Raw genomic sequence first — 24,954 nt, forward strand, 5'->3', positions numbered from 1 at the left:
CTTTAGGCGATATATTTTCGACAGATATGTGGTATTTGGAAGAGATTAATGTTTTTCTCCAAAGCAGGACTTGGTTAGGATGAGGCCACTGAGGTAGAAGAAAGTTATCGGTGTCCTGGGGAAGGTGGGGGGGGCACTATAATGATTGCTATCCAGAATAAAATTCCAGGCCGGCCCTGACGTAGCGTAGAAAGGTGAGTTGGCCTCATGCATGGTAGATGCTTGGGAGACATTATTTCATGTAATTCTGTCTCTAATTGTGTAATTTGTTTGCACCCCAACATGCGTTATCCAACACTTAACTTCTTGTTTGGGGAAAATGGTTTCCATTCTCATTTCTATCACTAGTGCTTTTTTTGTCCCAATCTTCTCTTCTTCAAATTCGAATTACCCAATGTTCTTTTTTCTTTTTTTTTCTGGCCCACACATTCAATCCCAAAAAAGTCTTACAGGGTTTCCTTTTGAGATCGTTCTCCTGTCTGTGTGTTTTTTTTTTTTTTTTTTTGCCCATTCTCCATTGAAGTTTTGCTTTTCAACCTCTTGCTTCTAGATTGTAGAATTAATTTCCTACCTGATCTCCTTATCTACAGATCCTCTCCTCTTTCTGCTTCTACTTGTACCTCACTGCCAGCTGCACTTCTCCCCTGCTTAGAAACCGTCTGTGGCTTCAGATGACCTTCAGGATGAAGTTTAAATTTCTTTGCCTGGCATTTAACTCCTCCCCAGTCCTCCCCCCCCCACCCCCACCCCAGCTTCCTTTCTGTTTCCCACTTTGGACCCCTCAGTGCTCGTTTTTGTTTGTTTGGTTTCATTGGCTTATACATCTTGTCTACTTGGGCCTTTGCCTAACTTCTTTCTAGTTCCTGCCCCCAACTGTCCTTGTCCTCTTTCCTAACAGAAACCTTACCCATACTTTAATGCTTGTATATCTGTCCTCCAACTCTTTTTTTCACCAGCTCCCCTCACGCCCAAAGAGGCTGCTGACCCCTGACCCTCCTTAGCACCTTCAAGCCCACTCTTAGTCGCTTGTCCTGAACCGTAGTGTACTGGTAACCATAGTTATACCTTAGTACCTTAAACTGGTTAACATTTTGATAGTAGGCGCTAGGCCTTTGTTTGTGTGTTCCCAGCAGCATCTAACAAGTGATTCTCAACTGTGGCTGCCCACTGGTATCCCTCAAGGCACTCGAGAACAGAGTAAAAGACGTTGGAATCTGTGGGGGTGGGGCCCAGGGCCTATATAATTGTGGGAGCTCCCTTGGTGATGATAATGTGCACCAGGGTCAAGAGCCACTGAGTGAATACAGTCTAAGCAATGGACTGTTCTGACCCATACAAGCATATGGCGTTTGAGCCCTCTGTGCGAATCATTGCATCTCTGCCTGGAGAATTCAAAGCGACCCTTTAGAAGACTTGAGTGAAAATGACTTATTCGACTAGCAAACATGAGTGCCCGTTATGTGCCAGGTACTGTTCTAGGTGCGGAGATCACTGTACTGAACAAAACATGTCCCTGTTGTCCTGGAGCTTCTGCTCTTGGCCGTGGGAAGACGGACCATAAAGAAATACCAGGTAATGATGATCGAGGCTGGAGGTGACTAGGGCAGGGTAAATGGGCAGAGAAAAAAAAGCGGTATCTTTATGAAGGGAATGTTTTTGAAACTGGCCTATCTGCCTTAATTCAGCAAGTGCTTTAAAACCCAGCGTTCTCTGACTGAAGTGTGGGAGCCCCGGCCGGGCTCTCAGGCCAGTCAGTCTTGAAGTGGGAACTTTTGCTCTCTGCTGCCCCTTGTCAGTAAGCGGAGGGCAGAGCAGTCCCCTGTGAGGCCAGAGGAACCCTGGAGAGTGGAGGCTGGAGGCAGGGAGCGAGCATCTGAGGAGATGGGGGTCCCCAAATGGGGAGCAGCTAACGCGCTGTGACCGGGGACCCAGCTGTGAATACTCCTCGGGATAATACGCCCGCTCTCAACCGATTTTGTTTTGGTTGTTCCCCTCACGTGATCACGATGAATAGGATTATAATCACTTTCCACAGATGTCAACACTTTCTCGTTCAAGATTTCTCTCTGTCAATGAATGTTCGTTGCAGCTGTGAAGTAGGTGTTTGCTGCAATGAGATGTCAGTTTCTTAAACAGTATACATCATTCATTTCTTTGATAGGTGGAAAGCATGGCAGATAGTAGCGCGAAGATGTAGGTATGGAAAAGGAGAGGAGGCCTCCTCTGCAGGGCATTTGTTTTTCTGTGATCCTTTACTTCGTGCATCCCTCCCTGAGGGTCGGTTCTTGAGGTGGGTTGCCCCTGGTGATAAGGGATACGCTTGGCGGTTGGCGATGGGGGGTGTGTTCAGGTGTAGCCGGTCCAGTAATGGGCGTGTCATTATTCTCCATGCTGACACCTGCATACGTGGAGGTTATGGCGTGGGGGCGGGGGGGGGGGTCGGTTGGCCCACAGAGGGGCTTGACTGTAGGACTGAAGTCAACTCTTAAGCGGATACACTTGCGTGTGCCTTAACCACAGGAACCCAACGGGCGCCATGAAATGCAAGATCACGCAGCCCTCCGTGAACCGGGATGGGTAAAGCTACCTCCCTCAGGTTGCCAGGCACACCTAGGGGGAAGGGCAGCCGGTGCGTTCAGGATCACGGCGGAGCCGAGCCCATCACCCCCGAGGGCTGGGAATTTCCTTTGTAGGGCACGGAGATGTGCTCTCGCCGTCCCTTTCCGCGGCGACCGATGCAGAGCACAGCCCCTTTGCTGGCATCTTTGTCCTAAAGTCAATCAGAGCAGCCGAGAAAACCGAGTTCCGGACAGCGGTCCCTGGGCCCGCAGGGGGAGCTCACCGGTGGGGTGGGGGGGGAGACCCTGGCCCCGCTGTCCCCGAGGCTCCTCCCCGCCCCTGCAAAGGGCAGCGGTGCCCCTGCCAGCCAGGCCTCCGGCCGCAGCGGGGCGGGAGGGGGCGGGGCGGAGTCGGCCGCGGGAGAGGCTCCCTCCTCGGCGCCCGGGGGCCCGGGGAGGGGGCGGGGCGCGGGAGGGGGCGGGGCGGAGCCGGGAGCAGCTGCGGCGGCAGGTCTCCAGGGGGAGCCAAGGTACATAGGCGGGCCCGGCAGCGCCCAGAGAGAGAGAGAGAGAGCGAGCGAGCGAGAGCATCCTTCCCAGCCGATCCCCGCCCGCCAGCCCGCAGCCCGTGCTCGCCGCCTCTTGCCTGGCGTGACTTCTTTGTGTTTTGTTTTCTGCCCGCTCCCCGTCTCTGCAGGACCTGTTCGTCCTTCTTCGGGCTACAAGAAGGCGGAGGATGAGATGTCCCGGGCCACGTCTGTTGGAGACCAGCTGGATGCACCAGCCCGCACCATTTACCTCAACCAGCCGCATCTCAACAAATTCCGTGACAACCAGATCAGGTAGGGGGAGGCGGCCGAGAGACACAAGGACAGTTGGTTCACGGCTGGGATGGGGTTCATCTTGCTCTTGGCGGCTTTTGCACACACCTAGCCAGCGGTCCCCACCCTCCGCCCCCATCTCTTCCTCCAGCCCCTTCCACTCCCCTCCCCCGTCCCCCTGGAGCCGGACAGTCTCTACCTGCTTCCAATGGGGTCATGTGAAGACAGCCTTTACCTTTCTCTTCCTGGGCTCTGTTCTGTGCTCAGGCTCTCTGGGAGCCCCGAGGAAGTTTTTATTATTGTGGCCCTGACAAAAGTGAGGTCTCTTATCTTTTCATCCCTGGGTTCCCTTCCAAGAATTCCTCCTAGTCCTGTTTCGAGCTAAATGAGAGCTCTCCTTACCGATTTGCAGACCATAATGTAGGGAAGTGCTTTCTAAAGGACTCCCACAGGACACAAGGACTCGCACTCAGCCCTAAGTGGTCCCCAACATTGGTTATGAGGTACTTATATGCTGGGAAACTTTGTGCGGAGTTAGCTTTCATCCCTCTTTCTGCTAACATTTAAGTGTCTGCTTTTTGCTGGCTACCGTCTCGGACGCTTTAGCTGGACTTGGTTAAGGAATCCTCAGAACCTCTTAAAGAACGTTACCTTCAGACTAAGAAACGGAGATGTTGAATAATGTCCCTGTGCTCATATGGCGTCTAACTAGCACAGCTGCAAATAGCACCCACCTTCTCAATGAAAGCTGAAGTTCTTTCAGCTGTGCGAAGCTAGAGCTTTTAGGCATGGGTGTTGGCAGGTGTTTTACATTTCATTAAACTTTCAGACGTAGACAACTTTATACGAGTGACTTCAGAGGATGTGGTTCTGTGAATGGCTCAGAACACCATGCACAGGTATAGAGAAGTTAAGTGATCAGGTTACACATAGATTATTGACAAGCTTGAATTGCAACCCAGTGTTTCTCGAAAGCTCTGGTGAAACTTCATTGCGTGCTTAAATACTCGGCAGCAGCACCAGCCCTTATGCAGGCTGCTTAGCCGGACATCCCTATTGAAAAAGGTTTGGCCGTTGGCCATGACTGTAGCTTGATAGAGTTTGTGGTAGAATAATGGCGCATGTTATATGGAGGTGACCCCTCCATTGATTAAGGGACTGTTAGGTTGTTTGGGGCTAGATTGTTAGCGTTAGCTTATTAGTGTTAGGCTTTATTTTGGGTTTACAAAACAGATGAACATAGAGGAAGGGAAGGAAAAATAAGATAAAAAGACGGAGGCAGGGGCACCTGGGTGGCTCAGTCGGTTGAGCGTCCGACTTTGGCTCAGGTCATGATCTCATGGTTCACGGGTTTGAGCTCCGCATTGGGCCCTGTGTTGACAGCTCGGAGCCTGGAGCCTGCTTCGGATTCTGTGTCTCCCTCTCTCTCTGCCCCTCCCCTGCTCACACTCTGTCCCTCTCAAAAATAAGTAGACCTTAAAAAAAAAAATTAAAAAAAGAGGAGGCAAACCATAAGAGACTCTTAAATACAGAGGACACGTTGAGGGTTGCTGGGGGGTGTGTTGGGTGGGGGGGATGGGCTAAATGGGTGATGGGCATTAAGGAGGGCACTTTATTGGGGTGAGCACTGGGTATTAAGTGTCAGTGGTGAATCACTAAATTCTTCTGAAATCATTATTACACTATATGTTAACTAACTTGGATTTAAATAAAAATTTTAAAAAATTGGAACAAAAAATGACCATTGAGACATACTCTTCACTTAAAAACGTAGCCTAGAGGAATAGCTGAGGTCCCGATAAGAATGAGCAGGCTCGGTTTAAAATGCAGAGTGTCCACCACAGTGAGTTTCTGCGTCCCAAACTCACACGCTCTAATCAAAAAGACGACAAGCGTTGGGTGTTGGTAAGGACGTGGCGAAATTGGAGCCCTCCCTACATTGATGATGGGCATGAACGGTGGTACAGCTGCTTTGGAAAGCAGTTTGGCAATTCCTCAAAGGGTTAATGCAAAATTACCATGTGACCCACCAATCCTCCTAGGTATGTCTACCCAAGGGCAATGAAAAACTGTGCACACAAAAACATGTGCACAAATGATCATAGCAGCGTGATCCTAACAGCTCCAAAGTGCAACAACCCAAATGTCGGTCAACTGGTGAATGAATAAACAAGTATCTGTATAATGGAATACTATTGGCTGGGGAAAGGAATGAACTACATTACTTGCTACGATATGGGGTGAGACCTAAATATGATGTTAAATGAAAGAAGCCTGTCCCAGAAGTCCTCATTCCACTTACAGGAGATGTCTAGAGGGGCAAATCTATTGAGACCTGGATTAGTGATCCCTAGGACGAGGGAAGAGGTTGAGAAACGGGAGTGACTGCTAATGTACGTGGGGTTTTGTTTGGGGGTGATTACACAACTCTGAGAATATACTTGAAGCCGTTTGGAATCCTGCATTGCCAATATAGATGCATTTCTTCATACCTTATATATGTTTCCATTCAATTACTTTTAAAAAGATGGAAAGATTACTTAAATATGTTCTATTTTTTTTTCTTCTTTGCTTGATTTCGAGGCTCAAGAGATCTATATTTCACTATGCTACACACTTTAAGCAGTGAATGTGTTCGGCCCAAAAATATATACTATATAAGGATGTCTAATTGAAGAATTTTCTTCTTAAACCTTAGGATGTTTTCAAGTAGTATTTTTGCTTAGTTTTTCTTGATTTCTTGGGCTCTGGTATCCATTTAAGCATGCTTAAAGTTGGGAAACTAAGGGTCTTGATATTTGTTTAAACTTCCTATTATATGGAAGAGGATTTAAAAAAAATTTTTTTACATTTATTTATTTTTGAGAGACAGCACAAGTGGGGGAGGGGCAGAGAGAGGAGGAGACACAGAATCTGAAGCAGGCTCCAGGCTTCGAGCTGTCCGCACAGAGCCCGACGCAGGGCTCAAACTCACAAGCCGTGAGATCATGACCTGAGCGGAAGTCGGACGCTTAACCGACTGAGCCACCCAAGCGCCCCTGGAAGATGAAGATTTTTAAGAGCTTTGGTAATGTGGATTCACTACTTGTTCCGTAATCAAGATGCAAAGCTATCTTTTGAGGCTGATCTTACCAGATTTTTCAAGTGGCTACCCGTTGTGCAGTTTCATTTGTACTTTTGGGGGTAGAAGGAGCTGTAAGTATGGGAATATACACTGGGGTTGGTTAGGAATAAAATAGGTACCAACTCTTCTATTTAAAGTCTTGTATAAGAATATCATTGCATTAGTTGAGATAAATCCCATCGAATATTAAAAATCATACAGTTTGAGTTTATGGCTTCCATTGGGAACGCACATTTCAGAAAACACTGAATAGGGTCTAAGAAATTAAAATGTGGCCCTTGCTGTTCTGTAAAATGGCTTTTGAGTATTTGTTTCGCCTCAAGTCTATATTTAGGGGAATTAGTAATGGTAATGTGACTTCTAGTTCATTGAGGGACTGGCTATAAAACTTCTTGCCATTAAAGCTTAAGGATTTTACAAAATGTTGAGCCACATTATTTTAGCACTTTAATGTTGCTGGAGTCGTCTTATAAAAATCCTTAATTCTTTAAATAAGGCTTTTTATCTTGGCCATGAAAGTTTGCTAAAAGTCGATAAAACTGTTCAAAGGAATATTTTCATAAAAGGGGGTTGAAAAAGGATTTTTTTCTTAATCTTTCTTGAGAAAGGGTTTTAACTTTTTTGGGGGGTGAGGGGGCAGGGGCGTGGAGTATTCATTACTGATTACTTGCTTCCAAATCAGTGTTTGTAAAAGAGCCCAGGTAGGACAGGGGAGACTCCTGCTAGCCCGTGAGTCCAGGGTACTGATCTTTGTGGCTGTTACATAGACCTCAGGAGGCTGGTGTTCCCACTGACCTTCTCCACCGCATGCCCTTTATGACTCAGAGTGGAGAACTGATCATGGAGTGAACTGATCACGACAGTGGCTCTGTGACTGTCTTTATGGCCACCTGGCATTTTGATTTCAGAAAAGAGTTCCGAGTTTGCTAAAGAGGGATGTGGCTGTTGGGCATTGGGGAAGGTTGGTGAGGGGCTGCATGGTACAATTCAGGACAGACCTTGAAAGTCTAGAGTTAATGTTTCAACTAGTATATCCAAGAAAGAGACTGGGCCTGCTGAACACACAGGTAAGGTCACTGCTGGAGTTGACTGTGGCCCTGGCACCCCTGGGGGATATGCCAGACACGGTAACTCCAAATTCCAAGCAGTTCCTTGAAGTTCTGGGAGGATCTGCACCATATCGGTAGATGGCTCTCTAAACCTTATTATTGTTCTCCATAGTGAAAATAATGCCAGTGATTGATTTGAAGCTATGGTAGCTTGAAGTTTCCATTGTTGAAGCCGGTGAATTTGGATTCTTACAATTATGAGGAAATAGGACATGGTCTTTTTCTCCTAAGCATTGCTTTTCCTAGGGCCTTAGTTATGAAGACAGTACCGCTTCACCTTCTAGAAATGAGTAGTAGTTAATGGAATATTGCAAGGTTCACACACACATATGTAGGATTGTATATATATATATATATATATCCACCCAACAAGATCCCTTTTTTTCTGGTGTACAATCTCCTTTTAAATATTTTAATTTTTTTTATGTTAGGGAGAATGTGAGCAGGGGTGGAGCGGGGAGAGAGAATGAATCCCAAGCAGGCTTCACGCTCAGCGTGTAGCCCCACTTAGGGCTTGATCCCACAACACCTGGGATCATGACTTGAGCTGAAATCAAGAGTCAGATGCTTAACCGACTGAGCCACCCAGGCACCCGCCTCATTTTAAATATTTTAATAGCTTTATTGGGATATATTTTACATCCCATATAATTTGTCTACCTAAAGTATATAATTCAGTGGTTTTTAGTATATTTAGAGTTGTACCACCATCACCACATCCATTTCGGTTTCCTCCCCCTGGGCCTGAACAACCACTCATTTCCCCTCTCTGTAGATTTTCTTCTTGTGGACATTTCATATGAATGATATCATTGCCTCTTAGGTGTTTTAACTGAAATATTAAATGCTTATAGAAAGTTTGCTACTTAGAACAACCTGGTGGTGAAGCTTTAATTTTGTAAGTCTAAGCTCTCAAATGTTGAAAGTTAAACATTTATTTCCAGAAAATACCCTGAAATTTGCTGATCGTTTGGATCTCTTTGCTGAGCAAATGGACGCAATCAAGTTCAGGTGTATGCCGTCTTTTCGTGGGATTATCAGCACGCCATTTGTACTAGTTTCAAGGCTAAGAGGGAGTTTGAAATGAGGTCTTCAAAGCAAGTTAGGAATGTTTACAGATATTGTGTTTTGAATGAGTCATTTCAGGTGGGAGTTCCAGCTAACAAAAATCTTCATTAAAGCAATAACTTAGCTCGGTCAAGCTATCGCATTTCTTCTTGGTTTGTCTTAAAGGAAAACTGCTTAATATTGCTTTTGCCAAGAGAAGTTTAAACTAGAATTTTGCCTTGCTAGAAAAAGGGACACACTTAAGCTGCTTAAAACGTAACAGAAACAGGGGCACCCGGGTGGCTCAGTCGTTTGAGCATCCGACTTCTGCTCAGGTCACGATCCCGCGGTTTGTGAGTTCGAGCCCTGCGACCGGCTCTGTGCCGACAGCTCGGAGCCTGGAACCTGTTTGGGATTCTGTGTCTCCTTCTCTCTCTGCCCCTCCCCCACTTGTGCTCTGTCTCCCTCTGTCTATTGAAAATAAATGTGAAAAAAATTAAGAAAAAAACAAACCAACGTAACAAACAATATGACGTTCCTGGTAAGAATCATAACTGCCTTTTACTCATGTAAAGAAGATTGTTTGAAAAACCAAAGTTGACAAATCTGATTTGGGAGCGCTATTGTCAAGTTTGGCCAAGGTAAAATGTATAAAAATCCTCATCGAGAAAATGTGGTAAAAGCACGTGTGTTACCTACCTTGAAACGGCTTCAAGATGTTCTATGTATGCTGCTGTTACTGAGCTATTTGTATATTTTTACTTTGTATATATTGAAGATGTGCAACATGATTTGACGTACATATACATAGTGAAGTGATTAGTCAAGTTAATATCCTCTCCTCACTCAATCGTTTCTTTTTGGCTTAGAGGTGGATATACTTGGTTAATCTCCAAACCATGCACTGTAGTTTCTGCACGTGAATGTCACAGCGTGTTGAGAGTCCTTAATTTGTACATACCAGCAGCCACGAATGCCGTAGAAGGTTCTTGTAATTAGGACGTTATCAGGTTTTCCACCCTTGGACGAGGCTTTTAAGGCATGGCGCAGGTGAAAATATTCGAAGTGGGGGACTCTTTTAGCGCTGTCTTTCAGGTAGCTATTGAGAGCATTAGCTTTCTTGAAATGTATTTTTAGAAACAAAAGCATGTCAGCCTCGGGCTAGTTTTGTGATGTTTTGATGTTTCTTTTTTTTTTTTTTTTTTTTTTTAAATTTTTTTTTCAACGTTTATTTATTTTTGGGACAGAGAGAGACAGAGCATGAACGGGGGAGGGGCAGAGAGAGAGGGAGACACAGAATCGGAAACAGGCTCCAGGCTCTGAGCCATCAGCCCAGAGCCCGACGCGGGGCTCGAACTCACGGACCGCGAGATCGTGACCTGGCTGAAGTCGGACGCTTAACCGACTGCGCCACCCAGGCGCCCCGATGTTTTGATGTTTCTAAGGAAACAGCAAGTGTCTAGGAGAACAGGCTCACGGTGATCTATCAAGTGGACCCTTGTATGGGTGGATGAGGAGTATATCTTGAATTCCATCAAAGTCCCATCTGTGCCATTGTCATTGATGAAAATGGGTAAAGGCATTTAGTCTGAGAGTTTCAGTCAGTAACCTATTTCCCTTCTTCCCTATTTCCCAATTTTATTAAACCTTCCTGTCTTCTTTGAGCTTGTGTTTCTGATTCTAGCTCATAAAAAGAATTGAGCATCAAGATTTGTGAAAAACAAGTTAAAACTGAATCAGAATTAGAGGAGACTGAGGACCTAGGACAACTAAATGTGGTACGAGTTCTGAATCAGATCTTGGAACAGAAAAAGTGCATTGGTGGGAAAACCGAACTTTGAATAAACGATATAGCCAGACTAGTACTGTGCCAATGTTATTTTCATATTTACTGTAGTAATTTCTTTGAGCTAGTTGTCATCCGATATTATTAGTTTTGATCCTTGTGCAATGGTCGTATCAACATCGTGGGGAAATTGGGTGAAGGGTATATGGTAACTCTTTGTGCTAATTTTGCAACCCTTCTGTAAAGACAAACTTCTCTCAAAGTATTGGAAAAAACTATGGGGCGCCTGGGTGGCTTGGTCGGTTAAGTGTCCGACTTGGCTCAGGTCATGATCTCACGGTCCGTGAGTGCGAGCCCCGCGTCGGGCTCTGTGCTGACAGCTCAGAGCCTGGAGCCTGTTTCGGATTCTGTGTCTCCCTCTCTCTCTGCCCCTCCCCTGTTCAAGCTCTGTCTCTCTCTCTCAAAAATAAATGTTTAAAAAAAAAATTGGAAAAAACTAGCAGAAGTGTCTGGGAGAGTCGGAACTGAAAACTATACCCCTGTCTTTGTGTTGGTGCTTTGGGAAATGTTGAGTTCTTTTATTGGAGACAGACATGGTTTTGAATGGATGATGGTCAGAAGAGAGAGACCGGACCCATCTCTTGACCTGTTTGTTGTGCTAATCGGATGGGAGAACACTCATTCCCTGGGTGTCAAACAACATTTCCTCAGACGGCAACACGGAGAGTCTGCTGGCATAACAGCTGACCCACTTGTACAGAACTTGAAAAGCCGGTAGCAAAGTGAATGCAGAAAACTCTGTGGTCAGAGTTTAGTCATGTGAGATTTTGTGTAGTTCTCTAGAAAGTAGCCTCTAAGTGTTTATTCCACTTACGGCTGAGTCACTCAATGGACAGCAAAAGCTTACTCAGAAATGCTAATCAGCATCCCTTTGAAGAGGGACAATGCTTACAGAGAACAAAAGGAGAGGTCTGACCATTGTTGGGGTCAGACATGCAGTGATGTTTTACAAAGAAATTTCCTGAAATCCATGACGTTGAGTTTGATCATTTAAATGCTGATCTACCCTTTTCTCTTAAAGCTGGCTCTTCAAAACTTGAATCACCGGTTTTTAGCTACCCTTACTGTTTTATATTACACACAGTTAGGAAAGGATTTGGGGTTAGGTTGGGATGTTGTTGGTCAGTCTGAGGATTATTCTATATGTCTTCCGTATTTGTTACATAGACGGTCACTCGGAAGGCTACTCCCAAAGAGTGTTGGCTGGTTTCTGTTTCAGAACAGCCTGAGACCAGATAATCCGCTTGAGAGTGGGCTTTGTGCTCTCCTAGAAGTCTCAGATTTAGGCCCGTGGTCTCCTGTTTTGATCGCATGTCCCATTGGTAAAACACTACCATGAACGTTTGATATGTATATTTAAGTATCTGTGTATACGTTACTGTCGTTAGTTATTATCTCAAGACGCAACATGTACTTACCAAGGTTCTCAGTTAAGAATTATGGATGTGAATCCATGTTAATAATGATTATTTTGAATATTTTTGGGTGACTTAATCCAATTTGATTAAATCATCCTAATGTTGAACTTAGTAAGATGGATTGAAGGGCTTTTATAAGGAAGAGAAGTGTCAATTCAGTTTTTTTCCTTGTCGTTTGCTTACTTTGTTTAAAAAATTTTTTTAATGTTTATTTACTTTTGAGAGAGAGAGAGAGAGAAAGACAGCACAAGCAGGGGAGGGGCAGAGAGAGAGGGAGACACAGAATCCAAAGCAGGCTCCAGGCTCTGAGGTGTCTACACAGAACCTGACACGGGGCTCGAACTCACAAACAAGGAGATCGTGACCTGAGCTGAAGTCAGATGCTCCGCCAAGTGACCCACCCAGGTGCCCCGCTTACTTTCTTGCTTTCAGTCTGTGGTTTGTTTCATTACGGGATTCTTAAGCCACTTATTCTTCTTGGGAGGTTTAGTTGAGTTGGAATTAGGTACATTACTCCATGAATGCCCCTAACTGGACACAGAAGCTGAAATATGTAGTGATAAGCAGAGTGAACAGATGGGAAGGGGTGCCACTGTCACTCTCTCGTCAGTCCTCTCAGGCCGCCATGAATATACATAGCCGAGGTGGCTTAGCGTTCTCTCACCCTAAGTGTTATTTTTCCTGCCTATTAAGAGGCTGGAAGTCCAAGACCATTAATGGCAGCATGGTCAGGTTCTGGTGCAGACCCTCTTCCTGACTTGCAGACCGTGCTGCCTTGTTTTGTCCTCACGTGGTGAAGCCAGAGACCCAACTCTCTGGTGTCCCTTCTTATAAGGGTACCAAGCTGTACGAACCCCACTCTCATGACCTCATCTCGGCTTTATCACCTCACAGAGACCCCTGTCTCCGAGTGTCCTCATACTGGGGGTTAGGGCTTCAACATGCCAATTTTCACGGGACCCAGTCTAGTCCATTGCACCCCCTACCCTCTATCTCCCCCTTTAGGGAGCTTTCCCTCAAACCTCGTTACATAGGACCAGGTGGGGGGCACCGGTGCCAATCCACTCAACAAACGTTATTAAATCAAATGGTTGGGAGTGCATCTGCGTAGAAGCTGGTGGCCTCTTCCCACCTTCTGCTTTGGAGCCACCAGCTTTGGGCTGTCTTCTCTTCTTTGGAGAAACCTATCTGGTCTGACCCATTCCGGTTTTGACTTCAGACCTCAGCAACCCTGAGACCGATCACATCAATGGGACTTAGCGCCATTTCTAACCCTGCATTTGATCTATACTAGCAATGCACTTCGGTCCCCTTTTATGAAGTGTGGTGAATTGGGGCCGGGTGGTTGGCCGCACTTCAGAGCGAGGCAGGCAGCCGAATGGGGGAAAGATCAGTGAGCTGGGTTGGAAGAGGAGTTAGAGCTCAGCCCGAAAGATCAGGTGTGGTTTGCGTGGGGAGGCATCCTTGGCATGGGGAACGGCACAGGTGAAGGTACAGAGGAGCAGGAAAGCTGAGCGTGTGTCTTTCCAGCAAGGATGTGGAAGAAATCGGGGATGATGGATGATCTGTGCGTTGGGTGTAACCAGGAGAAGCTTTCAAAGACGCAAGTGACAGCGTTATGTTGTTGGAGAACCTTCCAGCACGCTCTGATGTTTAGAGTGGAGTTTAGCTGTTATAATTTCCTGAGGTGAGGTGTGGGGCTACAGGATCACGGAAGCACAAGTCACCAGGGGTGATCAGAGGGGAGGTTGTGAGTGGGTGGAGGAATAGATAAGCATGGTCCTTAGTTAGGGTCCAATTTTGGGGACAGAGAAGGTAGTGACACTATTTCTTCTATTCCGGAGGATTCTTTTAAACTCTATTGAATGCTGGGTGAGAGCAAGGTCCTTGACCTCAAAATAGCACAAACTTCCTTCTACCTCAGTACTACCCTACCCCCCAGGGGCTCAGAGGTGTAGGGGCGCCTCTGTTGGCTGAGTCGTGAAGGCGTGGAGCTCTTTGTCCCCCTCTTCCAGCAGCTCTACTAGGAAGTCGCTCCAGCTGTTGTCAGCTCTTCCTCTACCTTGAGATACGTTCCGTTCCAAGATATTTGGCTCAGTAAGTGGGAACTATAATAATGTACCTTGTATGTTGGTAGGAATTTGATGGCAGTACGTATGTAATCCAAGGTATGTATTTGGTATAGTGTCCAAAGAGTGGCTGAAAGTCCAGGCTGGTTATTATTCACGTTCTCTTCTGCCAGGTGTATTGCTTACTATCCAATTATTTGAGGCCAAGGACATTCAGTTGATGAGCTATGGGTGGGGGGTGAGGAAAGGAAAGTGTATTTGAGTACTGCCCTGGGCAAAGGACAGAGAGTACCTGGACAGTAAACATGCAGGTTAAAGAATAGCAAGGTGGGGGCACCTGGGTGGCTCAGTCAGTTGAGCATCCACCTTCAGCTCCAGTCTTAATCTCACACTTTGGCTCAGGTCATGATCTCTTGTTCTGTGAGTTCAAGCCCCGCATCAGGCTCCCTGCTGTCAGTGCAGAGCCCGCTTAGGATCCTCTGTCCCCTTCGCTCTCGGCTCCTCTCCCACTCACACTCTCTCCCTCTCAAAAATAAACATAAGAAAAAAAAAAACAAGGTAGATTTTGCATGTTAGGGGCTTTTGTACATTTCTCCTATATTTTTCTGCAACTTCTACAGGGCAAGCGTGCTGTCCCGAGAGCGTAAGACCGGGCTGAGACGTGTTCAAGTGTGCGTGTGTGTATCATTGTAGCTTCAAGAAATTGGCGCCTGCGTTTGGCTGTGTTGAGAGAACAGGGTCCCGTGTAAGTTTACGTTAAAGTCACTGTGACCTCCTCCTGCAACCAAATACCAGTGAAGGTTCTTGACTACGGGACGGTGAAAACCTTAAACCTGGTCCAAATGGAGAAGTAGAAATGTTCTGAGTTACGAATGTAGAATCTGTAGCTCTCTCTCCTTCCCTCTTTTGTCCCTCCTTCCTTCCTTTTTCCCTTCCTTGTTCTGGACAGTCAGCTTTTCAGCCATTTGGACTCTGCTTTGACCATCCCTAAGGAATACTGTGCATGATGTTTAATTTGAATACTTAATTGTAGATTGAATTATATAAAGGAGTGTTCTTATCCTATCAAAAATACGACTCCTTTGTTTCTATTCCGGTAAAAGGTGTGGAGGTCTTGAAAGCATTACTGTCTAGCATATGAAATGTGTTACAAAACCCTGACGATTTAAAAATAGAGCTCTTTATTTTCAGACCGTAAGGTTATTTGCTGAGTAGTATCATAATTGCTTCCCCAGTATTCCATCTTTGTTAAAACTGCCTCATATTAATTTTTAATGTTCCCTTTACAAATTAGAGTTCCTCAGTCATCCCAGTGTTGACGTATCAGTAAATTGAATTATTTTATAGAACGACTGTGCCAAGGGCAGACGGAAACATTCACTTCTCTCAGTCTTACTGTTTTGCCTGCTACCTCTTTCTGGTTTTATTGCCGCTTGTATTTTTAGAAAGTTTGTTCACTACATAGGCTTAGACATTACAAGAGAAATAATTTTATTATTTAAAAAATCCTATTTTTTGAACGTTTGTCCATTTTTGAGAGACAGAGCATGAGCAGGGGAGGGGCAGAGAGAGAGGGGGACACAGAGTCTGAAGCAGGATCCAGGCTCTGAGCTGTCAGCACAGAGCCCGACGCGGGGCTTGAACCCACCAACCATATGAGCCAAAGTCAGGTGCTCAACCGACTGAGCCATCCAGGTGCCTCGAGAAATAATTTTAAATACAGGAGGGAATGAGTGTACGTACCATACCATAGGTATTCTCTATATGGAGGTCTTGATGTGGGTTGACCATCTTTGTAGGCCAAGCATTGTAGATATTACCAAGTTACGGAACTCCAAAGGAAAAAAATAACCTGATGGGAGATCCCTACTGATGCCTTTACCGGTTTTCTTCCACCACTTTGTGTACATGTATTCACATATGTGTGCACCCTGAAATTCTTAATGCTTATAATTCATTTGTCCTACACAGGAACATGTATCTCCGTTGGGAACTCATTAATTCATCGGGTAAACCAGTCTGGTCCATGTTTAGCTGATGGGGGAGTCCTTCCTTTACGTTGAGACTTCTTGTGATTTCCCCCTATGAAAAGCAGAACTTGGCCCATAAGCAGCCATAGGTAGTTGTAGTCACTATAACAAAGTATGCTAATATCACATCTGAATTAATATTAATGAATTGTCATGCATTTAATGGCGCCCTTAATGTTTAGTATAATAATCATAGACGTCTGTAGAGATACGGTTTTTGGTACGGTATGAGTTTTGAGAAAATGTTGACACGGCGAGGGGTGGTCAGTCAGTAACCAACAATACTTTCATGTATTTCTCTTGCAATTTGTCAGGATCAAGCTATTTCTAGTTTTGGGGTCCATTTGGTAGTATCTTTGGATGGTACATGGGCACACCACACTGTTTAAAAAAAATAATTTATCATACGTCCTACACTTACTTGGACAAGCTATTTAAAAAAAAAATTTTTTTTTAATGTTTATTTTTTTTGACAAAGACAGAGCATGAGCAGGGGAGGGTCAGAGACAGAGGGAGACACAGAATCTGAAACAGGTTCCAGGCTCTGAGCTGTCCGCACAGAGCCCGAGGCGGGGCTCGAACCCACAGACCGCGAGATCATGACCTGAGCCGAAGTCAGACGTTCAACCGACTGAGCCACCCAGGCGCCCCAGGACAAGTTATTTTTAATACAATGGTGGCATTTGCTAGAGAGTAAAATAAGTGTCTTCTAGAAATAAACTCATGATATTTAAGAATTTTGGAATAGTAGAATAGCTTTATAAGAAACTTAGCAGACTTTGATTTTAAATCCTAATACTTATATAAGTAGTTTGAAAATACCGATTTAACATCCTTCCCAATCAAATGTTTTCTCACATAGCTGTTGAAGATAAATTGATGGTTTTTGAACTACTGTGCTAAGGGACCTGATGAATTTTGATATTTTGAGATACGACCATTAGAAAAAATATAACAGGGGTGCCTGGCTGGCTCATTTGGTGGACCGTGCAACTCTTGATCTCAGGGTTGTGAGTTTGAGCCCCATGCTGGGGGTAGAGAGAACTTGAAAATAAAATCTTTAAAGAAAAGATAGAATTCTGTCTAGCTTTTAAAAGAAACTCCTATGCTGTTTACTTTCTGGAAACTCACTGAATATTTAAAAAATTAGAACAGCATAAAAACAGGGGCGCCTGGGTGGCTTAGTCGGTTGGGCGTCCGACTTCGGCTCAGGTCATGATCTCACGGTTTGTGGGTTCCAGCCCCGTGTCGGGCTCTGTGCTGGGGTTCGGAGCCTGGAGCCTGCTTTGGATCCTGTGTCTCCCTCTCTCTCTGCCCCTCGCCTGCTCACAGTCTGTCTGTCTGTCTCTCTCTCTTTGTCTCTCTCAAACATTAAAAAAAATTTTTAAAAGAACAGCATAAAAATGGGTCCACATACATCCATGGAATAATGTTTATCAGATAAGAGAGCTGAGGTTGAGTTCGGCAGAAGTGCTGTAGCTATTTAGTAACTTCAAGATGCAGTCTCTGCTGGGCAAGACTAAAAAGTGAATGGTCTCTAGAATCTCTTTGCCAAGGTTTATGGACCTGAAAACCATCCAGTGCATTTTTGTGAATCCTCGTAGAATGCCACCTGCGCTTATGTATATTTTGCCCTCTGTTTGTCATTCTCGTCGTGTTTGTATGCTACCTGCCATGCTGTGCTTGTCTCCTGTGGCACGCATATAAAGGTAACTTGATTGGTGAGACCACAGTCTATGGATCATTTTTTTCCTCTAATATATATATATATATTATATATATATAATATATATAAAGTTAATATATATGAAGCGCCTGGCTGAGTGCTTTACAGATTCTGGTGTTCCTGTTGTTTGCGTTTTAGATTATGTATTTGGCAAAAACTCTCCTACCAAACTTGTTACATAGCGCCTGAGATGAAAACAACCAGGTTTTGAATTGCATTTAAAAGGATTAAAAGATAATGTGCAAACTGAATAGGATGAGTGTATCTTAAGGGAACAAACACAGACATTCTTTGTGCAGCAACCTGATTAAGATCAACTTTAGTGTTTGCCTGAGGTTCTCACGGATAATTTTAAATTATTAAGTGTTTACTGGAAAAATGGTAATGGAAAAAATGAGCAGTGTAAGCTGTGTTTTTTAATTTTAAATTTTGAATTGCCGGAGGGTAAGGTACTTAGGTCAAGTAAACCAGCAAAGGAAAATTGGTATACGAGTCTTGTGCCCACCAGTGACTACCTGAATGACTTGTCACCCATAATTTCTCTGAGCCTGTGTTTCCTCACTTGTCTGGCGGGAAGCATCCTTACCTTGCAGGCGTGTCATGAAGCTAAACAAGGTTACAAATGTGAAAACATCTAGAATGTAATGCGCCATGGATATGGGTACATCCCATAACCTATCAGATCGGCTTACTCCTCTTTCTCATGGTGGTAAATACAGGTAACCTGAAAGTTACCATTTGAACCGTGTAGGAGTAAACAACTCAGTAGTGTGAGGCACGTTCACATCGTTGTTACTCTTTTCATCTTCCCAAGGGGAGACTTAATGTCCACGGGACAACTCCCCGTTTCCCCCCTCACCCTGGCTCTTGGCGACCACCGTTCTCCTTTCGGTCTCTGCGAACCTATTCTCCGGGTTCCTCGTGGGGTTCTCCTCCACTGTGGGGAGTTCCCGTTCTCTATCAAGTGATCAGTTTCTACTCTTGAATCCTTCTATGATTGATCTCCTGCCTTGAGGTGCACCACGGTAAACGCCATGAAAATAGATACAAAGGTTTAGAGGAAACACACGATTTCTTTTCCTTCCTGCTTCTGAGTGTGGTTGCCTTTATTGTGCCCATCATCCTTCCCCAATGATCCTGGGAACCTTGGGGGATCCTGGGACCAGGATGGAGAAAGAGGGCTGCGGAGGGAATGTGGTGGGATTGGCATGGGCTTTTAAGTCAGATCTGCTTTGGCAAGTAGGGGGTTTCTATGGCACCGTCTCAGGCCCTGATTTCTTCACTTCTACCATGACCACCTGCCTCAATGCCCATTTCCTTCCCATCTAGGTTGTTGGAGGTCATGGGTCCAGAGGCAGTTAAGGCGCTATGCTACATCTGTTTTGTCTTCAGTAAGACACATGAGGCTGGCTGTTCTCATTGTATCCCAGGTTGACTGTCTCCTCTCCCCACACCCCTTCCCACCCTGCATTCTGGCTGCAGGGAGAACGCCCTGGGCCTCCACTCACGGCGCTTTCCCCGGAGTGCTCTCTTTTCCTCCTAACGCTGGTCCACGTAGTGAGCTCTGTCTTTGAAGGCTCGGTTCTCCTATCTCTTAAGAAGCACTTTCATCCTTGTCCTGCATCCCCACCCTTCGGAGGTTGAGCGACCCCTGCTTGTGCCACAGCTTCGCGTGGACTTTTCTGTTGTGGAGCTTAGCCTGGTGCATCAAATCTATTTTTGTGTCTCTGACTCTCCAGCTCTGCTGTCTCATCCTTGATGGCAAAGTCTGTCTGTTTCATCTTGTGTTCTCCCAGCACCAGGCACAGTTTTGGCCAATGGGAAATGGAAAATCTTGGCTGCGTGACTTTGCTCTACAGGTGAAGGTCAGAATTGCACGGAAAATTAGACTTGGCTTAATGTGTTGTTCTAAGATTTCCCTTCACACTTAATTGCTTATTGAACAAAGTAGAACCCCCAAAGCAGTTACTTAAGCCTCAAAAATTGATGTATTGTGTGGTTTTGATGTGCTTTTATATATAAAATACTCTTGCAAAGGGGGATGCTGAGTTAAATGCTTTTCATGTCAATTCTTCAGATTTAATAGACTGATATCTGCCCTCAAATGCAGGTGCCTTTGGGACTTAATGTGATTGCTGGCATCCTTACTCCTTTATATTAGTTGAAGTTGGAAGTTTCTTCATTCATCAAATTTATTTTTAGTACCTAGTACACACGAGTCCCTGCGCTTGGGGTTGGGGATGCGGTGGTGGGAAAGCGAGGCTGCCGCATTTGTGAGTCTGATCTTGTTCCATTTGTTTCTCCCCTTGCCCCATAGTTCTCTTTAGCTTTTCGGTACCTTTGAGAAAGGGGACTTAGAGAACACACGTGTAGCCGCTGCTGTGGGATAAGTTCGTTGCCCCTCTGCTTTTGGGCGCGGGTCCTCGGCCTCTTAAAAGAGGAGCTCCTTCGGGAGAGTGAGAGCGGCCCTCAGGTGTGTTGCCCCGAGGCCGGAGGTGGGAACAGTGCGCCTGCCTGAGGTGCAAACAGTGCAACCGCCTGGAGGTCTGCCTGCCTTCCGTTATCACTGTGCACCAGCAGCTGGAAGCGGCAATGGCAGGAAAGATGCTCTCCCTGAACAAGTCTTCCGTCGAGCTGAGTTCTAGACAATGGCTGTGATGATTAAATTTGAAGGGTTTTCTGTATATGTAAAATTACACATCTATATGTTTCAGATAAACGTTATTTTATTTATTCATTCATTCATTTAAGAGAGAGTGAGTGCGTGCGTGCAGGAGGGGACAGAGGGGGAGAGAGAGAATCCTAAGCGAGCTCCACACCCCATGTAGGGCTCGCTCCTATGACCCTGGGATGGTGACCTGAGCAGAAATCAAGAGTCAGATGCTCAACCAACTGAACCATCCAGGTGCCCCGAGCACATTTTTATTTTAAATAAGTATCGTACTCTCCATGGAAGTCGGCACATACAAGTAACCCTCTGGCCCCCGGTATACAAAGACTAGGTTTCATAATTATCTTACAATTGATTTTTCATAATTATTCATGGTTTTAAAATCAAAAAGCAAACAAGGAAAAGAAAATGTAATATTAGTGGTATTATTTACTGGTTGTCTAAATGACTTCTTTGGCAGACATTTTGGTTTTGTTAAATTTCACATGCTAGTTTCTTTTTATTTTATTTTTTAAATGTTTGTTTATTTTGGAGAGAGAATGAGCGAGCACGAGCAGGGGCGGGGCAGAGAGAGAGGGAGACACAGAATCCGAAGCAGGCTCCAGGCTCCGAGCTGTCAGCACAGAGCCCGACGCGGGGCTCGAACCCACGAACCTGAGCTGAAACCAAGAGTCGGATGCTCAGCCGACTAAGCCACGCAGGCACCCTTTTGTTTTACTAGTTTCTTGACCGTTATTGACATAAATATCATAGCAGCCTATAACCAAAGGATTAAAGTTCAAACTGTTATGGTATAAAAATGATTGAATAAGAATAGTTGTGCTTCTCTCCGCCACAATAAAAATTTACTGACATGATTACATACAATTTAATGAAGATAATGTTCGCTGTCGGGCCTTTTATTCCCGGTCAAGTTTTTGTTGTTATTTCATGATTGTTACTGAAAGTAATTTTGTAAGTTAAGGAGGGGGCTGTTTTAAAAACAACAACAACAAAACCACTCTCCTGGGTGTCAGACACACTGGGTAAGTGGATCACTGCTGGCAGCTGGCGTCATGGCGAGCCAGCCTTGACCCGGCTCTGGACTGTCACTGTGTCCCTGACCGTGAACCTGCAGCTCCTCCCGCCCCTGTGCAGATGGATTTAGATGTAGCACGGTTTCTTCCAGGCCTTTTCAAGGTCTCTTCTAGTTGTGAAATCCTGTGTTTGAGTGGGTCCTGAGCTGGAACCTGGCACGGACAGAGCAGTGTTTGGGTTGACCTGTTGGCCAGTGATTGCTGTCATCCTTACTCCTGCTGGTCCCCAGTGCCTGAGGCGGTGGGAGTCAGTTTCTCTGGCCCATTGGTAAAAAAAGTTCAAGGTAGTCCACGGATGTGGTCATCTCTTCCCTGCTGCTTCAGTCCCTGAGACTAGGAGTGAGGGAGTTATTCTAGATTTCCCTCTGCACTTGGAAGGAAGATGTATTCTCTATAGAATCCAAAGTTCATTTGTTGAGACTTCTTAATTACATTTTTCAAGTCTATATTCTTAGTCTATCCAATTAGTCTGGTAATAGAATTATTCTCCCGTTACAAAGTTTTTGGTCAATTTGCTTATGACTTTCGTTTTACATGTTTTCATGCTATGTCATTTAATACATGGAATTTGTCCCATTGGTGGTAACATAGCTATAATTAGTATTTTGGCCTATGTTTGTTATTTTGCTCTCAAACTTGACTGCATGTTACTACTACGGCCTTTGCTTGTTTTTTGTTCATGTTTGTATTGTATGATTTTGCTCATAAATTTTTCTGTGTTGAATAAAAAAATCCCTCCAGAGATCCTTCTTCTATTCAGTAGGTGCTCTTGACCTGTTTTTATCACTTTTTGATCATTTTGTTGGTTATTGTTGTTTGCTTACCTTTTCCTTGACTCTTGGCCTTGGCCAGTGAAATTCATTTTGGGATTACTAAACAAATGGAAGGAACTAGGGGTAGAGCCATCCATTTTGGCCACACTGACCATGTAGGGTCTGTGGGATGGGCAGGCAGGTACGTCCAAAGAGGGCATGTGGTAGGGGTTGGGGTTGGAGGTGGATTTGGTGACCACGGGCACACTGGTGGTAATTTGAACCTTGGAAGTGGAAATGGTTTGGATGTTGAATAAGGCCAAGGGCAGAACCTTAGGGAAGATCCCTGTTCAAGGATCCATCTGTGAAAGAAAAGGAGCCATCCGAGGTGGAGGGTGGTGACCAGAAAAGGAGGGCTGCAGAAGCCCGGGATGGCCCTTCAAGGAGAAAAGTAATGGCGTTAGGTGTGGACAAGAATCCCTTTGCTGTGGTAGGTCACTGAGTAGTTTCTGTTAATGAGAGCCTCAGAGACCAGGGAGTGGTAGGTTAAAGTCTAAATGGGAGGTGGCGAGGACGGCAGGGTGGAATTGTCTTCTTGAATGGAGTTGGCAGTGAAGGGAGATGAGGAAAGGCTGAAAGAAGGGGAGAAAGGAAAGGATTTTATTTTAAGAACTGTCTTGGGGCTCCTGGGTGGCTCAGTGGGTTAAGCCTCCGACTTTGGCTCAGGTCATGATCTCATGGTTCGTGAGTTGGAGCCTTGTATCAAGCCCTGTGCTGACAGCTCAGAGCCTGGAGCCTGCTTCAGATTCTGTGTCTGTCTGTCTGTCTGTCTCTCTCTCTCTCGCTGCCCCTCCTCTGTTCCATCTCTCTCTCTCTCTCTCTCTCTCTCTCTCTCTCTCAAAAAACATTTAAAAAAAAAACTGTCTTGCGGGGGGCGCCTGGGTGGCTCAGTCATTTAAATTCTGACTCTTGATTTTGGCTCAGGTCATGATCTCACAGTTGTGAGATTGAGTCCTGTGTCAGGCTCCATGCTGACTGTGGAGTCTGTTTAAGACTCTCACTCCCTCTCTCCCTCTCCCCAGGCCCCCTTTACATGTGCACACACTCTTTCAGTCTTGCCGACAGTGGTGAAGGGAGGTAGGATAGGTTAAGGGCATTGGGCCTGGGGCATCCGATCCCGAGCGCAGGTGCAAAGGTGGAATGGTCCCTTTCAAAGATAGGACGGAAGGGGCTAAGGCTGGATGAGGTGGCAGCTTGGGTGCTATGAGGAGCAAGGTGAATCAAGTCCAATTGACAGCTTCCGTGTACCCCATGACATGGGGGTGCACAGCCTCGAAGTGAGGGGGTAGGGGTAGGGTGGAGAGTTTGAAAACATGGAAGGGTTGGAACAGCCGGTGGTGCTTGGGAAAGGGCACAGAGAACTTAGGTGATGTTGGGAAAGTAACACAGGTACTTTATGTGAAGACACCCACTTAGTTTTGCCTTGGTGAATAATATACTTTTAGTTTTTCAATCTTTTGGTGGGGGGAAAACACCAAATAAAAAATCAGTCTGAGTCTGTTGCTTTTTGTGTATTGTAGGTATTTCCAAGTGGGGGCTTTGTGTATATTGGGTGTGTGTGTGTGTGTGTGTGTGTGTGTGTGTGAAAGCTTTGACCTTTTTGCCACTGCAGAAGGTTCTTGATGCCAATGTTGGGTCATTTATAAATATTTGAGTAGGTTTGCTGGGAGCAAAACCATGCTGCAAAGGGTATAAAAGCTTGTTTGGCAGAGATGAATGTTGGAAGGATTTATGGTAACAGGGGAGAATATAGGGAACACAGCCTATTGTTTTTTTTTTGTGTTTTGTTTTTTGTTTGGTTTGTTTTTGCATTTTTCTGTTTTGTTTTTGAGGGGCAAGGATTCTTGGTATCTGCCGGTTTTTAGAAGAGGTTTGCTGTTCTCATGTTCACCGGACCTTCATCTGTGTTTCAAAAACTGAAAACCTAAGGCTAAAAATTGACCTGAAGCTTCTGATGGTTTTATAATTGTTCTTGAACACGGCTAACTTTACTTTCCTGTTCATTTTCTCGGACCTCTTCTGTCCGAATCCTCCCAGCAGTGAGTAAGGTTGACACTGATGATTTCAGCACAGTGATGTTAACAAATTCACGCGGACCTAGCGGGTGAGCCTATAAGCTCCACCATGTCCTTCCGATGCCCTAGTGGGTCTTTGCTGACTAGCATCCTTGGGATCCGTCTTCTTTCTTTTCAGCGCTTCGCCTCTCTTATCCATTTACTGTTCCCGTTCACAAAGCGAGTTAGGTGTTTCCTCACATTTCCCTTTAGCGAACTATCTACCACACTCAACACCCAGATGGGCCTATGTGTTCATGGAGTATTATTGTCTGTATCTTTCATGCTGTACATGACACCCCCATGACTGACTTATTTTATGCCTGGAGGTTTGTACCTCTCCATCCCTTTCACTTATTTTTCCCATCTGCTTCATTCCTCCCCCCTCTGGCAACCACCAATCTGCTCTCTCTGAGCCTGGCTTTTTTTTTTTTTTTTTTTATTCCAAATAGAAGCGAAACCATATAGTATTTGTCTTTCTGACTTCTTTCGTTTAGCATAGTCTCCTCTAGGTTCATCCTTGTCATTACAGATGGCGGGATTTTCTTTTTTTCGTGGCTGAGTAATATTCCACTGTGTTAATCTACACCTGC

General features: G+C 45.2%; 1 protein-coding gene across 1 annotated transcript in view; it reads left to right on the forward strand.

Moving 5' to 3' along the window:
* LOC115508933 (phospholipid-transporting ATPase IB) overlaps positions 1–24,954 on the forward strand; it is a 599,908-nt gene that overhangs the window by 86,787 nt on the left and 488,167 nt on the right. Inside the window, exon 2 of the mRNA XM_030308008.1 lies at positions 3,256–3,400. Within this exon, the coding sequence (XP_030163868.1) occupies positions 3,256–3,400 (145 nt within the window). The remainder of the gene's footprint in view (positions 1–3,255; positions 3,401–24,954) is intronic.

Source organism: Lynx canadensis, chromosome A1, assembly GCF_007474595.2.
Source record: "Lynx canadensis isolate LIC74 chromosome A1, mLynCan4.pri.v2, whole genome shotgun sequence".
NCBI classification, from domain to species: domain Eukaryota; kingdom Metazoa; phylum Chordata; class Mammalia; order Carnivora; family Felidae; genus Lynx; species Lynx canadensis.